The 27,776-nt window shown below is 47.8% G+C and overlaps 1 protein-coding gene across 5 annotated transcripts in view; it reads left to right on the forward strand.

Annotated features, from left to right (window-relative positions):
- Positions 1-62: 62 nt before the first annotated feature.
- The window catches only part of HDLBP (high density lipoprotein binding protein), a 40,767-nt gene continuing 13,053 nt past the window's right edge, over positions 63-27,776 (forward strand). For 2 of the 5 annotated variants that reach the window (XM_075717086.1, XM_075717089.1), the window contains exons 1-12: positions 72-189; positions 18,988-19,055; positions 19,598-19,710; positions 20,649-20,803; positions 21,351-21,566; positions 23,225-23,431; positions 23,908-24,123; positions 24,963-25,169; positions 25,384-25,491; positions 26,038-26,142; positions 26,599-26,677; positions 27,362-27,501. In XM_075717086.1, coding sequence (XP_075573201.1) covers positions 19,635-19,710; positions 20,649-20,803; positions 21,351-21,566; positions 23,225-23,431; positions 23,908-24,123; positions 24,963-25,169; positions 25,384-25,491; positions 26,038-26,142; positions 26,599-26,677; positions 27,362-27,501 — 1,509 coding nt within the window. In that variant the 5' untranslated portion in view covers positions 72-189; positions 18,988-19,055; positions 19,598-19,634. Of the gene's footprint in view, positions 190-14,613; positions 14,643-18,987; positions 19,056-19,597; positions 19,711-20,648; positions 20,804-21,350; positions 21,567-23,224; positions 23,432-23,907; positions 24,124-24,962; positions 25,170-25,383; positions 25,492-26,037; positions 26,143-26,598; positions 26,678-27,361; positions 27,502-27,776 lie in introns of those variants that run through there. The other 3 variants (XM_075717087.1, XM_075717088.1, XM_009479294.2) reach the window with 3 other exon arrangements.

Below are 27,776 nucleotides of genomic sequence, written 5' to 3' on the forward strand. Positions count from 1 at the left end.
CGGAGATGCCGCGCCGGGGCAGACGCGCATGCGCCCGCCCCATTCCCATAGCAACCCGCTGGCCGAGGGTACGTGGGGGAGGGATCATCCGTATGTTGGTAGGTCACGCACATCCCTCTTCTTTACCAAGATGGCGGCCGGCCCCTCGGCCTCGTACCCAGCATAGGCTTCGCTGCGGGCCTACTAGAGGTAAAGCCGGCCCTGCGCCCGGTGGCGCCGGCCTCGCGGGAGGGTGGCAGGGGGTGGGGAGAGCCTCAGGTAAGCGGGACGAGGGCGCGGGCCCAGCTCTGCGGCCGGGCGGGTTCCGCTGCCTCCAACAAGATGGCGGCAGCAGAGAGACAGGCTCCGCGGACGGAATGTCTAGCGAGCGCCCGGCTGTACTCTATGGTCTCGGCCTTTCCAATTGGCGCGGGGTGGGCCACGTGCCTCCGGGGCGTTCTCCCCCCCCCCCCCCCCCCCGCCATCGAGACAGGGGCGCGCTGCGCCCCCGGCCTCCCCCGCCGCCCTCTCTCTGGCAGCGGCCGCCCCGCGCTGCGTCGGCGCTGGGGAGCACTCTGCTGCCAGCCAGGGAGTGGGAAAAAAAACATGAGTCATGCCCCGTTTCCTCTCCCTGCGGGCTGCCCTCCGCCCCGCGAGTCACCCGGCGTTGTTCCGGGCCGCCCCTGAGGGGATGGGGCTGAGGGCCCTCACACCTCCAGCCGTGACAGCACGGAGGGGGTCGCCTCCTACCTCGGCCTACGTGCTGAGGCCCGGTCTGCTTCAGAGTTCGAGCTTGAGTGTAATAGTCTCCTCTTGCATTGCTGGCAGGCCCAAAAGCTGAGGCTCTGGTCATGGGCTGCTCTGGAGAAGGGTTTCTGCCTCACCTGTGGTTCTTCAGGTAGAGCCAGCTGCCTCCGTGTGATAGAGGGGAAATTCTGACTCTTTACTGAACTGCTCTTTAGTCCTGTAGTGTGGGGTTTTTGCAGGTTTTTTATAGGACAAGGTGATCCAGCAATCAAGCAGAACTGAAGAGGGTTAAGTGCGGGCAGCTCTTGATCCTTGGGCCCAGCTTGGCTATGGCTAAAGTGGCTTGACACATGATAAGTTGCGCTTCCCATGCTGGCCATAGGAAGAGTTCCCAACTGGCAAGAGCAATTCCTTCCACTGAAAGACAAGACGCAAGAGAGCAGGTTGTGACTCTGTGGCTGGGAAGTGAAAATTAGAGACATTCACAGTCCCAAGGAGTTTGAAGGAGTCAGTTCTTTACTGTTGTGTAATGACACAGAAAATTCTGCACCCTGATATATACTCTATTGCTTTTTTGCATGTTTTCTGTTTAGTAAGGCAAGTGAAGCTGCTGCCCAATGATTTAGTCTCCATTTTTTTGTACTGTTTTTATCCAAGTGCTGCACAATTGTTTTCTGTTAGAAGACAATTTAACAGATAGTATAATGGCTTTATTTTTTTTTCTCCCAAACTAGACTGGAAAGTGGTGTTTCGGGTATCGTTTCATACATGGATTGGGTTGCCCTCCATCTGGTACAGGAATATATATCAGAGGCAAGGCAGGAAAGGAAGCAGTAATGTAATTCGTAGCTGTGTGTCTGCTAAAGCTCTGTATCACCTTTGCCTGTTTAGATTTAAGCTGTTAGAAAAAACAGTTTACTGTTTGTACGTGAATTCTCATTCAGCATGGCCCAAGTCATAGGCAGGGCCACCCACATACTCAAACCTCAACCTTTTACTTCCAAAAAAGTCCACAGTAGTATAGTTTTTCACAGATCAGAATGACAGGCACAGGAAAAGTTCTTGCTAGATGTGGAGGTAACAATATCTGGAGGACTGTAAATGTAGAGTGGAGGAGGCAGCGTAACTGTCTAGTCTGAGCTTTGCCACTGTGGCAAGATATAGTAAGCATAGATCATTCTGAAAAGAGTTTTCTAAGTGGCTTCTAAGAAGCGGTTAACAAAGATTGTTCTGTGTTTGTCCTATATAAATTGTTCTGGTATTTCACTCCTGATAGTATGGCACATACTCCTGCCTCCTCCTTCATTGCAAGTTAAGCTGATTTCTTGTCGTCTTTACCTCCTCTCTCCCAATTCTGCCTGAAAAGGTGGAAAAAATATGGCACCTTTTAAAGGTGTTAAAGGTTATTGTGTTAAAGGTTCTTATATTCCCCACTTTTTCAGTGGTATCACTTCTCTAGACTGGGATGATCAAGGAAGAGATGGGGGAAAGGGAAGCAATTTCCTCTTGATCTGGAATTGGATCATAACATTATCATTATGTTATGTAGTATAACGGTAATAATAATAACAACTTACTTTTGGTAGGATAAGGGCAGTTGTTCTTAGTCAAGTAGCTAGTCTTTTTTTCAGTTCACATTAAGCTGCTTCCGAAGACAGTATGGTCCGTTAGAAGAGAGATTGATAAACCTTGGATTTCATAGCTGTTAGGCGTGTGGAGAGCCATGAGAGACAAGCCAGCCTGTGCAGTTCACACCTTTTCAAAGAAAACTGGGGTGTTTTATTGGTTACAATATTTCAGCTGATGCTGCCTTTCCCAAAACATACTTTTCCCTTTGCATATAGAAACATATTAAGATGGTACAAATGCACTTAGGATTGTGCTGCTGTGAGAATTCAGGTGATTTACCCAGGTCACTACCAGTCAGATGGTTAGAATAGTCAGCGGTAGCACTGAGACCAGTCCAGAGTGTTCAAACGGAATGCAGGTGTGTGGTTGAAAAAGTTCATTCACCATGACTGGGAGGGTGTCTGACAATTTGAGCTGTGCATTTCTGCAGAATATCAGATTTATGTGAAAATGTTGTTTCTCTTAAAAAAAAAAAAAAAGAAAAAAAGAAAAAAGTCGCTCAGCAATGGTTCAACTTTGTTTTGTATTCAGGAATTCTACAGAAGGAAATCCTCGGGCCTATACTGTGCAGAGCTTGTAAAATGAACCTTAGAGCAAAGTAGCAAGATTCTGGCAAGTGTCCTCATAGGTGTCTTGAAATGGGCAAGCAGTAAAGACGGGGTCTGGAAACTCCCTTCGCACTTCCCTTGCTGCCAGAAAGAGAGAAGTTACAGATCAGTCAGTCTCATCCTTAGGAGGAGTAGGCACCCAGGTTTAGCCTGGCAAAACACCCTTACAAGAAATACAAGCCTTTTGGCGCCCTGTGGATCAAGCACAATAATAGCCTCCTCTCTGTAGCATTACTCTTATGGAAATGCTGTTACAATCTTGACAAAGACACGCACTGCTGAAGAAGTTGCAGCAGGGGTTTTTAACGTGGGCTGAGAAAGGCATGTTCACCCGGGATGTAACGAGCCTAACTTGTCCAAGAGAGGCTTGGCATTACTGAGAGGCCCAGAGCCTGTAAAACTTTTGCAACATGGATCTGTGCAAGAATTAAGTGTTATTTGTATTAAAATGTGAAAACAGATAAAGAAGAGATAAGGAAATAAAACCCAGCTGCAGGATTAGGCCTCTGTTCCTCTGCCTAATTACCTTAACCTTGAAAGAAGAGAGCATTAGGTTGTACTGTGTAGCGTGCTGGTGTTTTTTTGTTTTGCTTATTGTTTTTTCTGGGGCTTTGGTCTATTCCAGCAGAGTCCGTGTTACCAGGAGGCTGTGGTATTTATTGTGGGCTGTGAGACAGTGTTTGGAGTGGAAGGGAGGGTCCTGGTTAGTAGGGCCTATTGGGGGAGGGATTGTGGAGGAGCTTGAGAGACACCTAGAGCTGGTCTCCAGACCCCAGGTGCTTGTGCTAGGCTGGTAATTCAGGCAAGAGTCTAGTGCCCCAAGTTCAGGGCTTGTTTCAAGAGCTCTTTTCATTTTAGAAATTCCTAGGTTTAGAAGAATGATTTTGGGTTATGAGCTTATCCTGGGTGGGGAATTATACCTGAGAGAATTCAGCATGTGGCTTTATATTTAGCTGTCCTTTAGCTTTAAAAGAAAGACTGCTATTAAAATCTTGTGATTTACATTACCATCTTAAATGGAAAAGTCCTGCATGCCTAATAATTCTAATGACCTTTTTTCCCATCTTCCTTCTGTGAACTCATGTTGCCCCATAGCTCTCATGGTGTGACTTCAGTGGAAGAGAATCGGGGAGTCAGGTTGAAAAAAAGATGTATCAATAAACAAGGCAAAAAGTTCTAGCCTAAGCAGGGGGAAAAGCTGCTTTATTTAGAATATTTTACGTGTATAGAAGACTTTGGGTTGCTAGAAGATTTATGTGTTTCAGGCTTTAATTCTAACAAGGAACGGTAGCCAGGCTGTGAAGAGTGTTCTGGGTTTATTTTGTTTCATAAGAAACTTACGTATGTTAAAGCCAAAGTGGTTCTTTTTTCCATCATTTAGGTGATCTAAATGTGTTTCTACCTACACAAGCTCTGGTATTTTCCCAGCAGTCTCACAGAAACACAAGTATCCTTTCCAGCAGCTACCATATAATACAGATACTTTTCTTTGAACTTGCTGGTTGACATCACTTGTCTCTCGTGACTGGTTCAATTTTGTTGAATCTTGCATCTGGTAGATCTTTCAAGCTTTGAAGGTATCTACTAATATTTTGCAAATTATTACTAGATATATTAGCATGTAAATAACATAGGTACATTTATACCTCACAGTGCTAATTTCTTGACTTCAGCTGATTTAAAAAAAAAAATCTGTTTGGTTTAATCTCAGTGTACTGTAACTTTGTTTTGTGTCTGTGTGTTCCTGTATTTTGGGAGGGCTAAATAGATAGCTTCTGCAAAGAAGGCAGGGGGTGTGCATTTACATATGTGTTTGTATAAGGGGAGTGGGGGGAAAGCCAGTTGGATTTCTGCTTATTGCTCTGAATAAAGCAAAATGGTAGTGGTGTTTAGAGGGGAGACAGAGGAGAAAAACTTGACATTACACTTACGGTCCTAGCAATTCTCTCTTCTCAGTGAAGTCTCTTTAATTGTACTTTTGGTAATTGTTGGACTTGGGAAGAAACCTCTGGCCCCGGCAGGAGCAGCATGTGGCCCCAGTGCCAGGAGCAGGTTCCTGAGTGGAGCCCAAGGGGCAGGTGGCTGGAGCAGGGCAGTCTCAGTCCAGTGGCTGTGCGGGTGTGGAGGGCTGACCTTGGCCACAGCTGCCTGTACCATGGGAGCTGGCTGTGTTGCTGAGGCAGCGATGGAAGCATGTCAGTCTTTTGTGAGGAGCAGGGGTTGAGGCAAAGAGCTATGTCCAGCTAGAGTCACAAAAGAGGTGCTTGCAAAGCAGCTGGCAGAAAAAAACGGAGAAACCTGAGAGAAAAGATGGACCACAAAAGGCTTGGTTAGAGGAAATCATAATGAGTTTAACTTCAGTGGAAAAACAGCACTGGAAGAAGGGCAGGGATTGGTTCAGTAGCTGTAAGACACCAAGAAATGATGATTCACAGGAAAAGTTTTGCCTTTGAGAGGATTGAATAGCACAGTAATATTCATGCAACCTCCCTTAAATGACGCTGTTTAATTTAATTGTAAAGTAAAATGGATTTACTTGTTGACGTAAAATGGAAGTAGTATCAGATTCTCTTACGCTCAGCAACACAGTATCTGAACTGCCTTCCAGCAACAGTTTCCTCGCCCTTTCTAAAGATTTTTCACTGATGAGAGAGGACCGTTTGGGAAGAGTTTGTGGATGGAACCGACAGATTTATTTTGCATTAATGGAAGAAAAAAAACCAAACACACAAACAAACAAAACCAAAACCAATAAACAATTCCACAAGTGACTTGCATATAAACTTATGTCACAAATTGGGATGATTCTGGTAAAAGCATCCATGCATATAACTCGTGTGTCCACCATACCTTTTATCTGCACAGGAAATATCTGTGATTGAAGATTTCTGGAAGTGAGTGCTGATACTGTGATAGTTGATACTCATGTGCTGTAGCTATGCATTTAGTAGTCTGATATCCCAGCAACTAACTGGATTTTAAGGAGGAAAGACTTGGAACTCTGTAGTGTTTTGACTTTACTATTCAGGTTGGAGGTGGCAGGACCCAGCCTTGTTCCTGTGTTATTAAATGGATAATTGCTTGTTGGGGTCTCTGTCAAAGCCCATAAAAGTGCTGTCTGACCCATACATATCAGGACTCTAGTTTTGAAGGAAGGTTACTGGTGTCATATCTCACAGTAAATATCATGAGGCAGGTATGGCTAGCTTTCATAAAGCTAACCTCTGGTATATTTTTCATCAGGGGTTGGATAACTGGAATAATCTTGCATCATTCAAATGTCAGGCTTGGTTTAGAGTATTGGCACATAGCATAGGCATCACTCCCCTGCCCCTTTTCCCCCACCACCGCTAGTTCTGGTTGACTGGTATTTCAAAGGTTTTGCAGTGGGTTATCTGAAAAATCAGTAAAGACCTTTTTTTAAGAGGAATGCTGAACACCTTGACATTCGTTGCTCAATTTGGGTGGTACCACCTGCAGTAGTACCACTTGCTGGTTCTCCCTGTTGTTTCTGGTACTATGTTTCTGTCTATTCCTGCATTTCTGGCACCGAGAATTAGACTGGATATTTCACAAAATAAACTGGATATTTGCCAAAGATGCAAAGCCTAGGCCAGGCTGTGTGGCAGGAACATGGGCATGGGATGGATATGTGGGTCAAGTTAGGAGAAAGGAAGAGAGTAAGAATCAGAGTTGATGCAAGGAAGATTTCCCCACTGGAAGGGACAGAGGCAAAGCCAGAGAAAGCCCCAGTGGGGCAAGAGGCCAGGAGTCATTGAAATGGACTTGCTGCTTGCCCCAGCTGCAGCCTTGGGTGAGGAGGTGGGGATGTTTCTGTCTCTCCAGTGGGCACTGGAGACTGTGTGGGCTGTCTGACCTCCCCTGGCCTTCCTAGAGAGGGGAGTGGGGCTCAGCTCTTTGCAAACCAGGCCCTGACTGTTTCCATTGCACAGTAGAAAGTAAGTTCGCTGTTATCTCTGTTCAAGTGATAAAGCTGAATGTAAACCTGTGTTGGAGCAGTTAAAAGGAAAGCTGAGAAAAACAACTCGCAGAGCAGGCAGGGTGAGAGTATGGATGGGAATATGTTATGGTTGGCCTGTTACTGCATATGCTTTTGTTTTCAAAATGGATACTTCAGCAAGTTGGTATAGCCTGCTGGGATTTAGGTGTGTGGTCTTACAAGGACCCTTGAAATCTCTGGAGACTAGCAAGCTGTAGATATGTGACTTGCTTAAAAGTAGAGCTGGTTAAGTAGCATTGAGGAAACTTAAAGTTCTACACCTGTTCTTATAAATAGTTTAATTAAATTAAAATATTGAGTTGATGGCTCTGTTGATTGCAGCCGAGTTGTGGCTAAAAATGAGAGCAAGCAATGAGTATTTAGAGAAGTTTAGAAGTTCTTGGAAATTTAAGAAATGTTAACCCCTGTATTTTATTTGAAAACTCGTATTGCTTAGGGCACTATTCTGTTAATCCAAAAGACAATTAACTGTGTGGGTGGAGGACTGTACAGCATGAGGTATCGAAGCAAAAAATTTGTGCCTAAAATGGCACATGTACCCTTTTAGTTCAGCCCAAAGATGAGCAGGGGGGTACTGGAAATGATTCAGTTATGAAAAAAAGTTTTAAGTTTAAAATAATATTATTTGTAACAATTAGTGGAAATAGTTTTACTCTGAGTTCTGTCTCTCACCATGCACACACACACGCCCCCCCCCCCCCCCCCCCCCCCCCTTCCATAGCAGGCTTAGTGTGGCCTTGCAGATTTGGAAGACTGTCTTTTTTTTTTTTCACTGTCAGTTTAGCTCACTGTGATGTAATTCTGTCTAACACATGAAGAGCTTTTTGCTTGGCCTAGTAGAGATTAGGAGTTAGTGCTCGCCTGTGGATATGTTGAGCCCCTGTTGCATGTGTTATTAATAGGCATCATTGCTTTTAAAAAGTGGCAGTTGGAATCAGATACTTTATTTGACGCCTTTTCAGAGGAATTATTGCCAAACTGAACATTTCTTTTTTCAATTTTAAATTGTTCCTTCCCTCTCCAGACAAAGCACTAGCCTCCCTGCAAGTTTAATTTATGCTTTTGAAGTTTTTGTTTTGTCACAATAATGCTAACTTGTCGGGGTTATATTTTCCAACTGCTTATTGTAACTGAAAGATAGAAATAAATTTTTAAAAAATCCACAAAACTGGAGAGTCATGTGAAGCCATGTGACTTGTGGAACTGGAACTTGGAGGAAAACATACCAGAGCACATAGAAAGCATATAAAAATGGAGCTCCGGCATTCTCTTAAGTCTTCGTTATCCAATAAACATTAGTAACTGAGGAATCTTTAAAATCTTTTAAGCAGCCATGAACAACCTTGCATAGGTTTTTCTGTACAATACCTAGAATCAAAGTAGCTAAGCAAGATTAAAAAACAAAACAAAATAAAACCAAACAAAACAGTCAAAAATAAATGTCTATTTACAGTTTCCATGCTTAAGTTGCAAATTGCCCCCCTGCCCCCTGAAAAATGTCATTTGAGACGTCTCATTTAGTTTGCCACTTTATTTTTTTAATTTTTTGTTTGCTGTATGTATTTACCTAATTGACTCTCTCTGGAAAGAAATGGTTGTCATCTTTGTAAACTGCTGTAAGCGTGTCCTTAAATTCTGCCCTGCAAAACGTCAGCCTAAGAGTACCTGTAAGAGGATGTTAGGGAGCATGGTGACACATTCAAGCTAAGGGACACAGACAGCTTTGAATTTTCTAAATATATGACAGTTAATGTGAAAAAGGGTACGTTTAGGGCTTTCAAGTCCCTTACCTTTCCAAGCTATGTGATACATAGTGCATGAGAGCTTCTGGCCACTTAAAAAAGAAAAAAAAAAATTGCCACGTGTTCATTTTATATTGCAATTGCCAAGGGAGAGGGAACAAGAGACACTGAGAAGGTAAACAAAAGAACTCCAACCTAGTAGCCAAAGGAGGGCGAAGTGAAAGTTTCCTTTTGAAGAACAGAAAGGAAATAGTGTGTGCTTTGTTCTGCAGTATCTCCGCAATCCTCACTTTTTGGGTAACTGTCATATTTAACTGCAAGTGTCCAAGCAGGCTTTGGGAAGTAGCTCTCAGCTAATTATTTGTGGAAGTTTTTTTTTTTTACTTCTGCAGTGCAGGTTGAACAGAGAACAGTGCTGCAGCACCAGTCTGAAAGCTCTGTGTATGATGAGCACACAGTGTGGTGGTAATTTAAATTAAAAAGCGATTTCGGATGAGCGTAAAGAGCCAAAATTGAAATTAAAGGTTCTGACTGCAAGTAAGAAATCTTTTTCACTGTTAGAATAGTCAGGTATTGGAATAGGTTGCCCAGAAAGTTTGTGCAGCTTTGAAGGTTTTCAAGACCTGACTGAAGAAAGCCCTGAATGCCCTGGTCTGACCCTGCTTTGAGCAGGAGGTGGGACTGGAGACCCCAGAGACTTGGACCTCCAGCCTGTTGTCAGACGTCCTGAATTTCTGTGATTTCTTTCATTTCTGCTACTCTGTGCTATTGCCACTTTCCAGGCAATAACCTTTGTTTTCTGAATCTCTTTTACCATTCTTGAGTCAAGTCCGTGTTTTGCTTTACTGTGAAATTGTAAAACAACACAGGAAGATACTTTATTTCACTTTGTCCCTCATGTTTAAAAAGTATTCTTCTTCAAAGGCTCCCCAAGGCCAAGAACCTGAAATTTGCTTCTATTTTGACAACCTTTTCCATTCCTAAATTTGCCTATAACCATCTCTGAGACACAGGTGGGAAATTCATCTCAGTCATTCTTGGTCTGAATGTATTACTTCTGTCTTCATCTGGAAATTCATCTCAGTCATTCTTGGTCTGAATGTATTACTTCTGTTTTCATCTAATTCCATTTTATCTATTCCATTTTATCTTGGCTATTTGAAATCCTAACTTTTCCTGAAAGCCAAGTTCATGTTAAATAATCAGATTTGTCTTCCAGTGTAAGTTGGAAAGATGGACTCTGACCTGTCCTCTGTGGCTTCCTTTTGCTTTGCTTTTAGATTGATTTTATTAAATTGTCCATTGACTTTCTTCCTCATCTCTGAAATGGCATGTTTTGTCATAGCACCTGGCATCCAAGGATCACAGCATTCTGAACAACCTGCAATGAAATGAGTCCACAGGGTAAACCAAGGCTACTGTGTGTGCACAGCCAGGGCAACTGAGAGAATTTCACCAGTCAATTCACCAAATCAGCAGCAAAACTAAGAGTAGAGCTCAAGTCTCTTGACCAGTTTGTCTACATTAACCAGTAAATCTAGTTTTCTCACAGAGTCCCTGTGTAAAACATGCATATCTACCCCTTAACTAGCAGCTTTTCCTCTCTCTGCAGTCAGAGGGCTTGAAGCTACTTGTTCACACTAGAACTCTGTCCATACCAGTAAGTTGCTCCTGTTCTTCCTACTTACTTTGCTTGTCTCTTTTTATAGAGTACCCTATGATAGTCTAGGAAGGGCAGTGTATATATTGTTTGCTAGCTGACAGTTGCATAATTTTATTGTCAGTGTGCCCAGGAAATAAATAAGTCTTTTAAACAACTGTTTGGCCTGAGAGGCCTGCTGAGGTTAGTCACCTTCCTTCAATATCTGGTCAGCTCTTCTGCTTGTGCAAGAGAATTGCCCTCGATAAACAATGTAGGTTTAGCAGGAGAAAGGCAAGTGGTGTTGCACTCCCTGGGACCCCTTATTTATACCACCTAGGTCTTGTGTGAGACAAACACATATAGTCACTCATCTTCCTTCCACCTCCCTCCTTTACAACGTGACTAAATGGTTGGAGTTAGGATTAGTGTAGAGGCTCAGGTAGACTTCTCTCTTTCTACCAGCAGTTCTCTACTTGGCTATTTACAGTGGGCTTCTGAAGATGGTGGGCTTGCACTAAGTACAGATGAGGGGCAGAATAGCCTACAGAGTCATTTCTTCCTAGTACTGATGTGTGAATGGGGAAGAGAGGTGCCCAATTTGCACGTCCCTGGAAGTTTCCTTCCTCATGGCAAATAAGGAAAATCTGGTCTCAAAGTCACCGAGACATAAAGCAATGTGGACTTGCATTCAGTCATTTTTTTTAATGATGAAACTTTTTTCATTCTCTTAGCAGAAGGATCTATATAATTTGATCCTTAATTTCAATTTAATAGGGGTTTTTCTCTAGAAATAAAAACATTCTATTGGAAGATCCCATAGCAATAGCTTTAGAGTTGAGAGGCGTTATCTTGCTTGCTTTGGCTGAGAACCCAGGTACTCTCTGGCATACAAGTGCCCTGCGTCCTGAATCTTCTTCCACTACTACTTCTAGTATGATCCAAAGTATTCCCCCACCTCTTTTCCCTTCATGCCACTGACGAGGGATGTGCCGAAATGGATGCTTTTAGGGGCAGTTCTTTTGTGGTGTTCTCTGACTTAAGTGTGTGGGATAAGCACCCAGAGTACAAAAAGGGTGCTTACTTGTACAGTGTTAGAAATCTGGAGTTATATTTAACAGGAAATAAAGTCACAGCACACACTCTTTGGAGCATACTTGGAAAGCTTCTTAACTCCTCAACCTTTGCTTTCACACTGGTGAACACATGTTCAGAAAAACCAAACCCCAAACCTGTTCAGTGTTAGTTTTAGCTCTGTGTGTGTTTCATATTTTTGCTGGTCTCATTTCTGTGTCCTCCCTGAGTCTGGTGATATGAGCTGCCAATTTGCAAAGCCATGGAAACTATGTATTGCCCAAGCCTTCACCCTTTCTGTCACATATTGGTGCTCTTTTTGGGAGGCTTCCTTTTCAGTTGTTCTCGCAAGTCATGAAACCAGGGTCTGTTGTAACACTGCCAAAATATGGGATGCTAGAGGGAGAGGGGCAGGTTAGTGTTTGGGGTTGGGTACCTTCTTGTATCTCCTTTCCCCTGAGCTACCAAAAAGTCCTGTGCCTGGCTTCTAGAGGAGCCATTTCACACGCATCTCCATGACAAGCATTTTTTTTTTAATGTGAGATTCCACTTGTGGGCAAGTAGACCGAACAGGCACCAAGCAGCCCCTGCAGGCCTCCTTCTGCCCCTACCCCATTGCCTTATTGAAGAAGAGGGACAGGGTGAGACACTGATGATCAATGTTATGCTGACAGGAGGAGCGGCAGGTTGAAATAGGCCTCCAAGCATCTTCTAAATGTGCTTTTGTCCATTGTAGGACACTTCTGTACTTACTGAATGTGGGATGAAAGGTGAGCTCTCCCCCCCACTACCTTCTTCCCCATGGAAGATCTTCCTCTACGGAGAACAACCTGTGACAGGTTTCCTTCAGCAGAAATCATTATTCAAGGGTGGGACACAGTGGATGTGCTAGGCCTTCCAGTAACTTCTGGGCCTGGCAGGCTTCCCTCCCACCAGTTGCAGCTGCAAAAAAAGGAAGAGCTACAGAAACATGCAGAGAAGATTCCCTCTTAAACAGTCCCAGAGAGGAAGCTGTGATAAAAGCCAGAAATCCATAATGTCCTAGCAACCCCAGTGGCTGCAGCAACACTACAGAGAGAGCAGGAGAGGCGCATGTGGTTGTCCCATAGGCACAAGGTGGCACATCCCCACAGAGGGCCCCTGCTGAACCAGATAATGAGATGGAGTTGAGGGAGAAGGATGTTCGTGTGTCAGTAAGATGCTCTAGGCTGGGGGTTGTGATGGTACTCTGGCACAGGGGATCGCAGTACTTACCTATGTCAGAGTTAATTGGACACAGTGAAGTTAGAGCTTTGAAAGGAGGATGCTTGCTTTGCACTGGGGAGATAAACATGAGGGAGTGAAAGCATCGGAAAAGCATTGTGCACCTTGAGCAAGGTTCAGAGCGCTAGGCTGCAAGTCCCAAATTACAAACTCCCGCACTCCCAGCTGCTGCCTGGAAGCAGAAGTTTCCAAAGTCTGGAGGTGCTGTGGTTTGACCGGGTCCCCGAAGCTCTGCTTTTGCATGAGCCACTTCTGTCTTGGTAGGCAACAGCCTGCTCGCCTGTGTCTTACAGGGTGCTGCTGGCAACCACAGCCTAGACATTTTTTGTCGGAGGAGCCTGAGCCAGCTCTTGGAGCATATATGACGTGGCAGCAGCGGTTGCTGCCTTTCTCTGTGGCAGCCCCGTGCTTGGAGCAGTATCCCTGCATCCTTGCAGAGACTGACAGACTTTTTGAGGGGAGGCTGGGGTGGGGGGACATGGATCTTTCTGGTGCCTGGGCAGGGTGTCAACACTTCATGACTATTCTCCTCCCTTTAACATACTCCCTGATTTCACCCACAAGTGTATTTTTATTTACAGTGATGAGTTGTTTGTGTCAAAAAGTTCAAGTGCTTTAATGATGTCCTCCCAGCTGCAGGATTGAAAGAGGAAAACCAGAGAAATCTCCTACTTTTGTTCAATAATAATAAGTAATCATAATTTTACTTAAGGCTAAATACCATCCATGTTTCCATAAATACATCACATGAATATCTCTGAAAATTACTGCATGTAATCAAAAGTGGTTATTCCAAAGACCTCACGTTTCTGTGGTCAGAGTTCCACAAAGGTTCTTGCGTATAGTTTGCCAGAGTCTGGGAGAGAGCAGGGCATGAATGAGAAAACCAGTTACTAAATGCAAGTTATGAATAATGAGGAAAATTAATCCTGTGTAGGAAAATGGGCAGAGACTGAGCTAATGCAAAAATCAGTTCAAATTCCATGTATTTTTAGTGTGATGTGACCTTTTTTTTTTCCTTGGTTCCCTGAGGGTGCAGACCTAATAATTAAAAACATCTATATTGCACAAACTAATAAACATCCTCTCTGCAGGAAGGGATGGTATTGTGCTTGCTGGCTTGCCTTCACTCCTTCACTCTTCCCTATTTCCAAATTAGAGATTGGAATAAGGAGAGGGGCTGTCTTGGGGGGGGGGGGGGGGGGGTATTTTTTTTTTTTTAAATCTTGCTCTTACCTTGCCCCTTCCCCTGTCTGCAACCTCAGCATCGGGCAGCTGCTGGTTTCACACAGACAGCGCAGCAGGAGGTGGCCGTCTGGGACTGGAGCCTCAGTGTCCCTCTCTGCTTGTGGGACGGGGCAGAAGCCCCAGGTGTTTCCTGCTGTCCAGTGCCAGCCGTGGTTTTCAGACTGATCCAGCTCACTAATCCTGCGTGAAACCGGCCTCAGCCAAACAAAGCCGGTAATTCTCAGCTCTGGGGAGCTGAACTGACTCCTGAGAGCAGAGGGGCCTGGGTGCTGGGGACAGCCAGCCGTGTGGGCTCGGTTCTGCGGCAGCTCTAGCCCTCGCGTTCGCCGGACCCGCCGGGCCACGGACGGGAGGCGCTTTCTGCACGTGAATCCGTTGTTTAAGGGAAAAGGCAGCCGGGGGCCTTCCCGCGGGTGTCAGCCTGGGGCGGGGAGCGGGTGGCTGCTCGGCCGTAAAGTCCCGCGGGCCGGGCCGCTACTCCGCTCCGCCGCGGCGGGCAGGCGGCGAGGCTCCCCTGGCGGCGCGGGGCACGCGTGGCGGGCCGGCCCCGCCGGGAAGGGGCATGTCCCGCTGACGTGGGGGCCAGGGATTGGCAGCGGCCCGGCCTATATAGGCGCCGGGGCGGGCGTCGCGCCGCTCTCCCAGGAGCGCTCCGGTTCTCCAGCAGGGCGGGCGAGCGGGCACCGGCCGGAGTGAGTCACGGGGGACGGGGGCGGCCCCTCTGCCGCGGCGCCGACGTGGAGGCTGGGGGGGCGGCCTGGCGCGGCGCGGCCCGACGCGGCCTCGCTTCCTCCCCCTGGGCACCGACGTGTCGGCGTCGCCGGGAAACTCCGGGCCAACTTCCTGCCGGCTGGGCCGGGCAAAGTTCGGCGGGGGGCACTCGGGGCAGCCGGCGGCGGGAGGGTGAAGGTCCAGCGGGCACGGCCTTGGCCGGTGCCGACATGGCTGTGCCGGCCGGCAGGAGCTGTCGGTAGCGCCGGCGTCGGGCTGATGGGGACGCTGGGCCCCGCGGATGCTTGGGGAGGGCGTGGGTCGGGCCGGGGCGCGGCATGGTCCCTGTCGCCGGGAGGAGAGGGGTAGCGGCGTGCGTCGGGGCGGCTCCACGTCGTCCCTGGCGGTCGGAGGGTTTGCGCCTGGTACGAGCCAAAACGGTCGGCGGCGGGCGTTCGTCCAGCGCCGGATCAGCCCGCGCAGCGCCGGCGGCGGGCAGCCTTCCCCTGGGTCGGGGCGGCCGAGCGACTCCGCTCCTGTCGTTACTAGAGGGGCAGAGCGCCCCGGCCCCGCTCCCTGGGCTGCCGGCGGGAACGAGCAGGCCTCGGGACGGTGCTAAGGCTGGGCTCGGAGCAGGCCGTGCCCGCCCAGCCCCGCGCCCGCCACCGGCAGCTTTCCGGCCGCCGCGGAGCCGTGCTCAGGGACTGTCACCGGGGCCCCCGCGGGAGCAGCTTTCGTGACGCGGCCGCCACCGGCCTGCATCCCGGAGGGCCGCGCCGGGCTGGGGCTGGGGCTGCCGCTGCCTCCGCCCCGCGGCGCCTGCAGTGCTCCCGGCCCCGTTCCCGCACGGGCGGTGCGTTGGGGCGCGCGCCCCCCGCCGCCGCCCCCCTCCTGCTCAGCCCCGCGCGGGTGACAGTGGGGCCCGGACGGGCCCTTTAAGGGCACCGCCCCGCCCCGCCGCCCCGCCCCGCCCCCGGTGCCGGCAGTGCTGAGGTGGCGCTGGCGGTGCCGCCCGCCCCGGCCTGGCCTGGCCTGGTCTGGGCCGCGGGGCCCGCTGCTCCCCCGCCTCGGCCTGGCACGGCCGGGTACGGCGAGGGGAAGCGGAGGGGCGCCTCTCCACCTGTCCCCGGCGGCGTGCGCGCTGCCCGTGCCGTTGTCCCGGGGAAGGCGGGCGCTGCCCCAGGGGCGCGGTGGCGGTACAGGCCCGGGCGGGCTCCGGCGCTGCCTGCCCCACGCAGGACGCGCTTCCCGAGGCCGGCTGCCCCTCTCGGTGCGCGGCCGTGGAAGCCCTCTCCCGGGGTCGGTGAGAAGCACCACCGGGGCCTGCCCTGCTCGGGGCTGGCCAGGAGGACACGGGCAGGTGTACGTTCTCGTTGGCTGGGCTCTGGTGAGCAGCTGCACAAGCACAGAACACCTCCTGTCCAAGGGCAGGAAGTGACGGTGGGGAAGGTGGTGGGTCATGGCGTTAGTGGAAGGGTAAATACAGGGGTTAGGTCAGATGCAAGTCTGGCTGTGTCTAAGACACCAGTTCTGTTGCACCCTCAGATGTACTACTTCAGGAATCGTTGTGAAGGGAAAGACTCCATCCCACCACACAGCAGCTGTCCGCCTGTGTGATCCCCCCAAAGTCAAGGGGCCTGGGCCTTCAGTGTCTGGAAGAGCTAGTCAGTTTTCAGAAAGCAAGTTTTTTCATGTATGACCACTCATCTACCAAGCGATTGCCCTGCCTTGTGTGAACATCTGGCAGAGGACAGTGGCTGCCACAACCACCCCAGCCCTGTTGCTCTGTGCAATCCTAGCTGCATCTGATTTTAGTTACCTCCATTAATAAAATGCTGATATTTTATTAAATATAGTTTTAAATGACATGTGAGTACTGATTGTGTTGGCAGTGTAACTCATGACTTTGCTTTTGTTTCTCTTCATACAAATGTTTCCCGTGTGGTTAGGTCTGGCCCTTGCTGGAGGTTATTTTTAGGATTATTTTGTTCTCTTTATTTTAAGTGTGCTTTAGACTTCTGAAACTTGTTTTGGCACACAAAGCCAGCACTACAGACGGTGTATAAACTAGGCAGTTTAAAACCTGTTGACCCAGTCAGCCACACACTAGCATGACGTAGCTGTAGCGTTAGTTTCAAAATCTAAAGTGGGAAGTTAAGGAGGTGTAGGCTCCAAATGTGATGTCTGAGCTGCTGTTTGTGACGTTACATTTAAAATACCATTCTGATGGTCACCTCGGATTTTGGCCAGAGATGAATTCCTGTGGCCTACGATATACCAGGTGTTTGGGGTTACTGGAATTGAAGAGCATTTGTTCTTAGCTTGCTGTATGGGTGACAAAGCAGAAATTCATACGGATAAACGCTGCTCTTAGGTTTCTCTTTGAATGTCTAGCTGTTGTCTGAGGTGGAAGCTGCAAGGAAGATCTCTGCAGCTGGTGTGGACACGGTGAAACCAGCAGCTGTGCCCTGAGGTCATGGCCCTCAGGCAGGCGCTATATTAGGTGTCATTCACTTCTCATCCTCCTCCTCTAAGGAGCAGAGCACATGCAAGATGAGCCAGGTGGTGCTTTCCTGAGAAATGAGAGTTATAAGCACATCCATGCTGTTAGCAAGGCTATAGCCAGACCTTGGCAGCTGCTTGTGATGTCTAGGATGCTGCTTGCTCCTGCTTATTCCTGTTTGCAACTTGCCATGAGGTGGTGGCACCCTCGATAGCAACCCAGTGGGCTGGAGGAGTCGACGGCTGAGTCTGCAGGCTTTGCTGAAATGGTCTGGGACAGGTGCTGTGCCACTAACTTGCTTTCCTTGGTTCTGCAGCAGGCTGAGCTGCGCAGTCGTGCACCATGGACATGTAGCCCCGTGTTACACCATGGCATAACCATGGACAGCGAGAAGAACTCGAGTATTTCTCTGAGATAAAATTGCTAGCCACCATTTTGTGTATACCAGCAAATGTCTTGCAGAGCTTCTGTGTGCTGCAACAGCTGTGCTTCAAGCAGCATGGCTGGCTGGCTGTCCAGGTAGCTGCCACCTCATAGTAGCAGATTGTTACAGGATTAATTGCAACATTAGCTCTGTTGCTTTGGCACAGGTGGTGTTGCCTTGTGCCTGATAAGAGGTATGTTGAAGTAGGGAAAAATACTCTGGCCTTCACTGAGGTGCTGATCAGGCCTGTATGGCCCAGTTGCATTACTGCTCTCTTTGTTCTTCCCTCCTTTTGCCTCTGTCACCTTCCCTTACTGTCTCACATTAAGTGCAATCTGAGATACCACATCAGTGATGCTGTGTTTTTGGGAGTCTTTTCTGGCACATTGGAGGTCAGAAATGACAACTGTGAGTTTACTAAAAAGTGTCCGAGTTTGCTGTTCAGAAGAAGGTCTGAGCAGCACTGCAGGGTTTGTGTGGGAGAGGGACCTCTCCCACCATGAGCAGTCAGAGGCACTGGACTTTAGGAGAGTGCAAGACCTGCAAGAGCATGCATAACCACTGGGGGGGTACTCCAGGTGTGGGGAACTGTTGTATGTACATCTGGCATAGTATGTACTGTACTGGCTTTTGTGTTTTTACTTATATTCCTAAACACTTTTTCAGTAAATCTGCAGATCCAGATACAAGAGATGTAAAGCTCCCACCAACAGCGTATATTTTTTCCTGGTTCCATCTTGTGTACGTGTTTAAAATAGTCCATGTAAACCAGCATGGGTTTTGTTCTTCCAACTCGCAGACTTCAGCCTGGAGACAGAGTTCGGTGCCTGGTGCATGATCTTATTATAATAAAAAATGAAGAGGTGGACTGGCCAGCAGCTGTGTGTGGATAGCCCTGAATGTTTGTCTTAGTTTGTGAGGATGTCTGTGTTGATTCATCCAAGCTCCACTAAACTACATTCCTAACTTCTGACTGATGGCAGTGTTGTTGGCAGGTTTTCAGGTTGTTAGTCTTCTCTGACTAGATGTTGATGCTCTTGCTTGCAACCCTGAAATTTCACGTCTGTCTTGCACATCTGTTACTAATTGACTGTATTTTTGCCTGATACTGGATGACTGCTCTTGTAGCCAATGTGATGAAAGAGCAGCTACCCCAGGCTTCCTGCTGTGAGGTTTAAGTAGATAGTGGTGTTGCCTGTAGCTCTAGTAAAACATCACAGGTAAAGTATGGTGAGATGTGACTCAGTATGAGAACATTTTGGATAGGGTGCAAGTTTGAAACACAGTACAGGCGGTGCTCTTTTGAAAGTTACAGTAACAGGGGTGTCACGTTTTCCTGTTGTCTTGGAGCAGTCACATAAATATTTTCCTTTTTTTTTTTTTTTTTTTTTCTATGAAGCAAAAGCTGGCAGGCTGACAAACGGGCAGCTTACAGGACGGACTCTCTGGCTACTGACCATTTAGCTGGTAAGTTCTTATTTTGGGAGAGCCGAAGATCTTGCTGTTGCTGAGCTTGCTTATGAGAGTGGCTTTCTGAGTGTACCCCTAAGTCAGCAGGAGTGCAAGCACCTAAATAAGTCTTTTTCAGGAAGAGGCAGCATCCTGGGCCCTTTGTTTTTTCTCTCCAGGGTTACACAATGGTCTTGGACTGACTATGCAGACCTTTGGATACTCATTTAAAAATTGCACACCATTAATAAATGATAGATTAATTGGAGTATGCTTTAACAAATGCTGGTGTCCCCCTTTCCAGTGACCTTCTTAGGTTGCACATCCTCTGCCTTCTTAATGAGGAGTTCTGGTTTTAGTGAGCACTGTGCTGTGAGGAAATATCCCCCCTGAGTTCCTATCTGGTTCAGCAAGTGAACTGGGCAGCTGACTGGCACTGTAGCTGCTTTTTAAGAGGCTGACTGGAAGAGTGCTCAGTACACGTACTTTGTCTTCCTGGAGTGATTTTCGTGCATCTTGAATGGTGTTGGTCATAGTGCTGCCACCTCTGTCTCTTCCAGTGGCATACCCGGATTGTGTGTGGGTGGGAAGTCGACAATGAGCTCTGTGGCAGTTTTGACCCAGGAGAGCTTCGCTGAACACCGCAGCGGCCTGGCTCAGCAGCAGGTGAAAGGTGAGAAAACACAGTTGAGATCCTGTGATGTGCCTTTAAATACAGACTGCATGGACAAGGTTCCTTGCTGTTACCCAAGCTTGCTCCATGCATCCAGTTCCCCACAAGTGTGCAGATGTTGCATGCTCTGTTGCTGGATTGGTGGCCCGCCAAACTCTGGCTTTCTACCAGTAGCAGCACAGTGGTGATGCTGCACAGTGCAGAGCCAGGAGGAGGCAACCCTCAGATCTCCACAGAGCTCTGGCTAGCAATGCTGTCAGCCATGGGACAGGGCACATGCAAGAGTGGGGCATTGGGCTACAAGAGACCCTCATGGGATCAGTGTGCTGGGCTGTCATTTCCTTCCTTTGCTCAGCCAGGTGCTGGGGAAGGTCAGTATGACTATATTAACTGACTCACTGATGGGTTTCAGCACCATCCTCCAGCTGCAAGCTGGCCCACTTGGCACAGCCCAGTGCACAACTGAGTTGAACATAAGGTACAGGCTTTCCCTGGGCTCTGCCCTAGCTATAGCACTTCTCTCTGCCTTTGTCCTGAGCGTATGTTTGTCTTATCCCCTTCTGACCTGCAGCCTTGCTCTGTTCCTTTCACTTCTTTCTGCTCAGCCTGTTCTCCCCTAATTAAGCCCTTCTTGACAAAGATGGCAGTAATGTGCTGTTTACTGCCACCATTCACTTCCACGTTCACTTTCCTGCATCTGTAGTGCCTGCTCAGACAAGGCTGGTTGTTCATGGCATCTACTGCAGGCTGTACTGTGCTGAGGCCAGTTATGCTCCAGAGTTGGCTGCTCCACAAGCATAACTGTAATAGGATTAATAGTAGTACGCAAGTCATTTGCTCTCCCTTGTTAGTGGTGCCTAAATACAACTGCACTTGCCTATGAATAGGGGCATTTCTGTGGGGAGAGCATCTCATTTACCCTGTTTGCTTCACCCCAGTTACAGCTTTAAACTCTGAAGAAGAGAATGATCCTCCAACCTACAAGGAAGCCTTCCCTCCGCTCCCTGAGAAAGCACCATGTTTGGAAGCTGCCCAGGAACCTGCTGGGCCCTGGAGCAAAATCCGACCAATAAAGGCTTCTGTCATCACTCAGGTTGGTGGGAGTGGGTGTCTCTTTTCCTCCCTCCAAAAAGTAGGTGAAGTGAAGCTTTGCCTAGAGTATGAAATCCTTAGTGTGTCATATTGACAGCCTGTTTGCCGTACTTTCCCCTGGGGCAGGAGGAGAACTGCAGCAGAGAGCTAGGACTGCTCTGGAGGGGAGGGATGTGTTGGAAAACTGTCCAGAAAAAGCTCTGCATCCTTGTTTCACAAATAGCTGGAGCAGGCCTGAAGGGAGGAGTGCAGAATTAAAAGTAGTGAGTGCTAATTCATTAAAGTATTCCCCCCACAGCTTAGCGCTTTGCCTGCCTGATGTACTTTAGGAAGACGCCCAGTGTAGGACAGACTGCGTGCTGCAGTGCTCTTGCACTTTCCCTGGTCACAGCTGGTGTCTCCACTGGAAAGGCTGATGGATTGCACAAACCTGGGAACTTAGCATGACAGTGAAGTCCTGTATGACAATAAGAGAGGGAGGCGCTGGCAATCAAAAGCATATTGACTGCTTGCCATGCCCTTCTTTTATCTGTTCTGTGGTTGAGCAGGTGTTTCATGTGCCACTGGAGGAGAGGAAATACAAGGACATGAATCAGTTTGGAGAAGGCGAGCAGGCCAAGATCTGCCTTGACATCATGCAGAAGACAGGAGCTCACCTGGAGCTGTCTCTTGCAAAGGACCAGGGCCTTTCAATCATGGTCTCTGGCAAGCTGGAAGCAGTCATGAAGGCTCGGAAGGAGATTGTCGCTCGGCTGCAGACTCAGGTGAGGGCATCTAACTGTTCCGCACTTCATCTTTGCTCTTCCCCAAGATTTGCAAATGCTTTGAGACCCTTGGGCGTGTGTGCTTATAAGCTGAAGAGGTGTTATTAGATGACTAATTCAGCTTTGCCGTGTATTTTCAAAGCACACAATTGGCAATTTGGAATGCAAATGAGGCTTAAAATAGGGTTCAAAGCTAATTACAGGCCATGGTGTTGCATGAAGGGTGGAGTCTGCAATCTCTGAATGCTTGAATTTCATACAGTGACTTTGTGCTGAGGTGCTGGTGCTGGAGGGGGTGCAGGCCCCTCACACAAAGCTGGTAGTGTGTGAGAATGGAATTCTACTTTTTCTGAAGTCCTTCAGAGGAGAATGTGGTGGGACAGAAGAAAGAAAAGTAGAGAAGAGGAAGTCCTGCCAAAAGCTGAAAGCTTCAGGTCAGGTTTCTGGATTGTGTAACTCAAGCCACACTGGTAAGGAGCCACAGCCCCATTCTGTCAGTTGCTTCTCCTTTCAGTCCTCTAAGTTTTGATTTCTTACCTTCAGGTTCTTGAGTTCATAATCAAGATGGTAGTTCTTGTTAGGATATATCACAGCCAGGTGTCATAGTGTATTTTAAAGTGTAATGTCAAAGGTAGTTAATGCAATAGTTAATACGTCTGCTTAGTGCTGTTCAGCTGATGTGTTATACCCTGCCAGAGAGAAGAGAAAGGGACAAACCCTACGTAATGTGCATCTGAAAAAATACTTCAGGTTGTACTGCCACAGATCCATGACCCACTGTCCTCAAATATACCTCCTGCTGCCCTGGCCCCAGGTCTGAAAGGTGTGTCTGTATTAGAACTTCTCCTAGGCTTGGCTGGCTTCAGTACAGGGACACAGAGCTGAAGAGTCACATCAAGAGATCTTTTCTGATCCCCCACCCCCCATTGTAGCTTGAATTTTAAGTGACTGATAACGGTGAGTAGTTACATATTCACAGGGATCAAGAGCATGGTAGCAATCATAAACTAACAGGTCAGTAAAAACTCAGAAAGGAAGAAGTCAGGAATCCCTGTTACAAACCAGCCCTTTAATGGTAGATTGAGAGAAGCTCTTGGGACCCCTTTTCCAAGAGGGGCCTTCTAGAATCAGTCCCAGGAGCAGCATATGCTGCATTGAAGACACCTTAGCACTTAGCAGTAAGCATCTCCTAGCTGTCTGCCTGCTGGAATAGGTTTCTGGTGTTGAATTTCTGTTTCCTGGGAGTCAAACTGTGTGTCTTGTTCTCTGTAGCCTTAGCAGCATACGTCAGAGTTCAGATAAACTCCACCCATGAGCCATCATCTCGGTTGCTGTCTGGTACTGCTCCACTGTCTTACACTGGAGGATAGACACCTCCTCGTCTGTGCCTAAAGGCCTTTCCTAATTCAGAGTACTACTCCTGTGCAAACAGAAGGGTTTTGAGGGAAAGGTGGGGTTTAGACTCCTGGTATACAGGCACCATAGATCAACTGTTCTGGTACAGTATTAGTCCTTGGACAGAATGTGCTGGGAAGGCATGGTGTTTGCTCCTCAGTGGTACCACTGAGCGGCATCTAACTTGCTTTCCCTGGCTCTGTTCCTGTGGATCTGCCAGTCCAGGCAAGGGTTCTCACAGATGCTTCATTCCTGTGTTGCAGGCTTCAGCGACAGTTGCCATCCCCAAGGAGCACCACCGTTTTGTCATTGGAAAGAATGGCGAGAAGCTGCAAGACCTGGAGCTCAAAACTGCAACCAAAATCCAGATCCCCCGCCCAGATGACCCCAGCAACCAGATCAAGATCACCGGCACTAAAGAAGGGATTGAGAAGGCCCGACACGAGATCCTGCTTATCTCTGCTGAGCAGGTACTTCAGTACTGTGATCTTTCTCATGGCATTAGCTGGACAGCCACTTTGCTTCTCCATGGTATATTAGGTGTTTGTAGTGATCATGGCCACAGTCAGTGGCCAGTATGTTAGTCTGAACAGAGTGATATACTGTGCCACTGGCTGTATGAGCATCACTGCCGAGTTCTGCAACTTCTGGTTTTGCATTTTGTCCATCTCTGAATTCAGATAAGCATGTTTCATATTTGAAGTGAACCAGATTAGGTGCCACATAAGAGATATGGCAGGAGATTACAGAGATGAATATCATAAATCATCATCAGCAACAGCGGTATTTGTAGATTGAAAGGGATGGAGATCTACAAGCCCACAAACTGAAAAGGGTGCTTGGGCCAGAGTGTCAAGCAAGACAGCACTGGGAACTTAGCTGTGTCTGGCAGAGACTGTAATATGGAGGGCAGTTCCCACTGAGGTCTGTTCTGGCCCTCTTCCAGGATAAGCGTGCCGTGGAGCGGCTGGATGTGGAGAAAGTATACCACCCCTTCATTGCTGGCCCTTACAACAAGCTGGTGAGCGAGCTCATGCAGGACACAGGGACACGCATCAACATTCCTCCACCCAGCGTGAACAAGACAGAGATAGTCTTCACAGGAGAAAAGGAGCAGCTAGCCCAGGCCGTGGCTCGTGTTAAGAAGATCTATGAGGAGAAGGTACGGATGGTCTATAAAGCTTCCCATCTTCCCCCCACCTACTCACAGTCCCTCTTCCCTTCTTGTTCTACTTTTGTGCATCCCTCTGTTGCATCCTCCTCATGTCAGCTCTGGCTCAGCAGCCCTTGCAGTATAGGGCCCTGGAGCTTACAGTTTCCTCGCTCAGCAAAGTGGAACTTGGGGTGATACCACCAAGGAGGTGACAGATTTCTTGCTTTTCTGTGTCATGGGAATTAGCAGACCACAGAGAGCTCCTCTGACTCTTGTTCACACAGGTGCTACTAAGGAGGGAAGTGTGAAGCCTTACAGTGGTGGCCAGCTAACAGTATCAAAGTTGCTACATAAGTAGAAGTTGCTGAAGAGTGAATTTCACTCCAGTTTATTTTCCACAGCCAACATTGCTGTGAATATCCTTGTGGATTGTTGGGCTGGTTTTCTTCATGGTTAGGTCTGTATTTGTACCAGTCTGGATTTCAACAGAGATAATCAGCTTATAGCCTAGTAGTCTACATGGTGTTGCATTACAGTACTGCCTGGGGAACAGCTGGGCATTGAGCCCTGTTGTGCAAGAGTGTGTGCGTGTATGTGGTCTTTTCCATGTAGTGTCCCAGGGAGCTTGACGCAGAATACTAGTTTTTATACTTCACCTGTGAATTTTTGAGCACAAGGCTTTCTGTAGGCAGGGGCCCTAAAGGTGCTAGGGTACTGCAGAACCACTGTGCTCACCTTTGCTTTGCTCTTTCCCGGGTGCAGTTTCCCTGCATCTTGTGCTTCTTCCTTTCGTTCTTGTCCTTCCCTGCAGCCTTGTGATTGATGCCCCTGTGCCTCTGCCCCTACAGAAAAAGAAGACTACTACCATTGCAGTGGAGGTGAAGAAGTCCCAGCACAAGTATGTCATCGGCCCCAAGGGGAATTCCCTGCAGGAGATCTTGGAGAAAACTGGAGTCTCTGTCGAGATCCCACCCACTGACAGTAGCTCAGAGACGGTGATACTGCGAGGCGAGCCTGAAAAGCTTGGGCAAGCATTGACTGAAGTCTATGCAAAGGTACTGATGAGATGGGCTAGGCCTTCTTTGAAAGTCCCATAAAGATACATCTGTGAGCACTGACAGGTGTAGGGAGCGTGGTCTCTGTTGGGCTGTTAGAAATGCAGCTTAGAAGTCAATACTGAGGGTACAACATGGGAATTGGAATTGAATTTTTGTGAAGACCTCTTCCAGTCTGCCCATCAAACAGCTTCTCTGTTTTTCTGTCTCTCAGGCCAACAGTTTTACCGTCTCCTCGGTCTCTGCCCCCTCTTGGCTTCATCGTTTCATTATTGGAAAGAAAGGACAAAACCTGGCCAAAATAACTCAGCAGATGCCAAAGGTATGGGTAAGCTGGTTAGCTTAGCACCATCCAATGTAGAATATGGTTTAGTCCAGATCCCTCTTTGTAGAAGAGAGAAATGTATTCTAGCGTGGGTAAAACCAGGGAGGAAATGACACATATCTTAATATTAGGGGGAGCGTCTCTTACTCCTGCAAACACTGCTCATGCTATGTTATTCTCATGGGTTGAGCCCTTCAAAGGAAGCTTTATGTGGTACTATTTTGAGAACTGATGTAGTAGGATACCTGCAAATGCTGACCTCAGCAAGGCTTCTCCCTGGGGAATTACGTGGTATCTAGAGAAAGGCTAGGTGAGTAACTTCTCCAAAGCCCTTGCAGACTCCAGGACAGCACCAAAGCCTTGGTCTCTAGACACGGTGATACAGCCTGAATTGTAAGGTAGCTGCTTCTGAAACCATGGAAATGATGTGTGGGAAGGAAACCATCTCTTAGTGGCAGGGATTGATGGTGTAGGCCTGACTAACAGCATTCATCTGGCTTGTATCTTGGAAAATTCTTACTGGATTCATTGCTGTGTCTAAAGGTTCACATCGAATTCACTGAAGGAGAGGATAAAATCACTTTGGAAGGACCTACAGAAGATGTGAATGTGGCTCAGGAACAGATTGAAGTCATGGTCAAGGATCTGGTAAGTTTGTGTTACTAGTTCCAGTACATAAGAAGAAAGTGGGGGAAGAAGGGGCAACAGAGCAGAGATGATGCGGTGTGTATCACATCCCTATGATGTCTTGACATGCTTAACAGAACTTGCAGAAGACAAGTTGTGTGGCAGATGGTTGAAACCCTTGGTTACGAAGCTTGCCCCATAGCATTCTTAAAAAATGAGCAGCAGGTCTTAAATCTTTTGATGCAGAGAAGGAAGGGTTCTCTTTCAGTTGTAGCTGGAGAGGCGTATCAGTCCCTTTAACTGTTTCACAAGCATGTTGCTCTCAGCTCAAACCAGAGGAGTGCTTCTGCTCTGCTTAATAGCAGGAGGAGGGCTTGTAGCTGACTACTGGAGAGTCAGTGCCAATACTGGCAGTAGGCAGCTACGTAGGGCACAAGACAGGAGAAGTGGTGGCCTACCCTGTACAATTCTTTATAGATCAACCGGATGGATTACGCAGAAATCAATGTTGACCACAAATTCCACCGACACCTCATTGGCAAGAATGGAGCTAACAGTAAGTGGGGTGCCTTTCTAATCCTTCCTGTGCTCGGACTCTCCATGACCATATGAAGGGCTCTGTAGCTCATCCAGTGTGCTGTCTCCATCACATTTCCTCTGCTCTTCTGAAGTGGTGTTGGCACAAGGAGATAAATGGGCAGTGAAGCCTTGGAGTGGCTTTAATGTGTCAAAGTGGCTTGGGAGGTTGAACAGTGGTGGGATTACTTTGCCATGTCCTGGAGGAAATTTTTTTTTTTGGTTGGAGAATTGTCTTTTTTTTTTTTTTTTTTTTTTTTAATGTTGCTCTACGTGAATTACATTTTAGCAGCCGATTGGGGGTGGTAGAAATCTGCTTGGTGAGTTTCTCCCCAAAAAATAATTTGGGATTAGAAATTAATGATCATCTTCTGATCTAAATGTGGTGCTGTTTGGGGAAGAAACAGATGCCTCACTCTGGCAAATGAACAATTGGCTCTGTAGATGCCACGGTATTTACTTGTACAGGTTCTTGTGTGGCACAGATCTGCTCTCCCTGAACTCCAGGGTGAAGAGGCACTTTCCCTTGTTTCAACCCCACCCCACTGGTCCCTTCTCAGAGGCTGGTGTACCTCTTAAACAGCCTCTAAGCAGTGGTAATCAAGGTGCCTTGCTTCCAAGTCTTGGCCTAGCAGACTGTGTCACCACAGTCCTTGCCTTGAAGTTAACAGGATTAAGGACCTCTACAAGGTGTCTGTGCGCATTCCCCCGGACAATGAGAAGAGCAACCTGATCAGAATTGAAGGAGACCCACAGGGGGTCCAACAGGCCAAGAAAGAGCTGCTGGAACTCGCTTCCCGTATGGTGAGTAGGATGTGATGCTTGGGAGGCCGTAGGGTTTGGGCTCCTATGTTCCCTTGTAACCTTCTGGTGCAAGTGTGTGCCCCTCAGTGCTGAGCACTTGGATCTCATGACAAGTGCAAGTTCCTCTTCACAGATGTCTTCCTCTATTCCCTTGGATACCCCTTCTCTGTCAACCTAGAGTGAATTTTGTCTAGAGAAAAGAGGGAAGATGCTGGCAAGTAAACTGTCAGGCAGGAAACTGGTAAATAAAAGTATGTGGCTGTCCTGCTGAACAC

The sequence above is a fragment of the Pelecanus crispus genome, chromosome 9 (genome assembly GCF_030463565.1).
Source record: "Pelecanus crispus isolate bPelCri1 chromosome 9, bPelCri1.pri, whole genome shotgun sequence".
Lineage (NCBI taxonomy): Eukaryota > Metazoa > Chordata > Aves > Pelecaniformes > Pelecanidae > Pelecanus > Pelecanus crispus.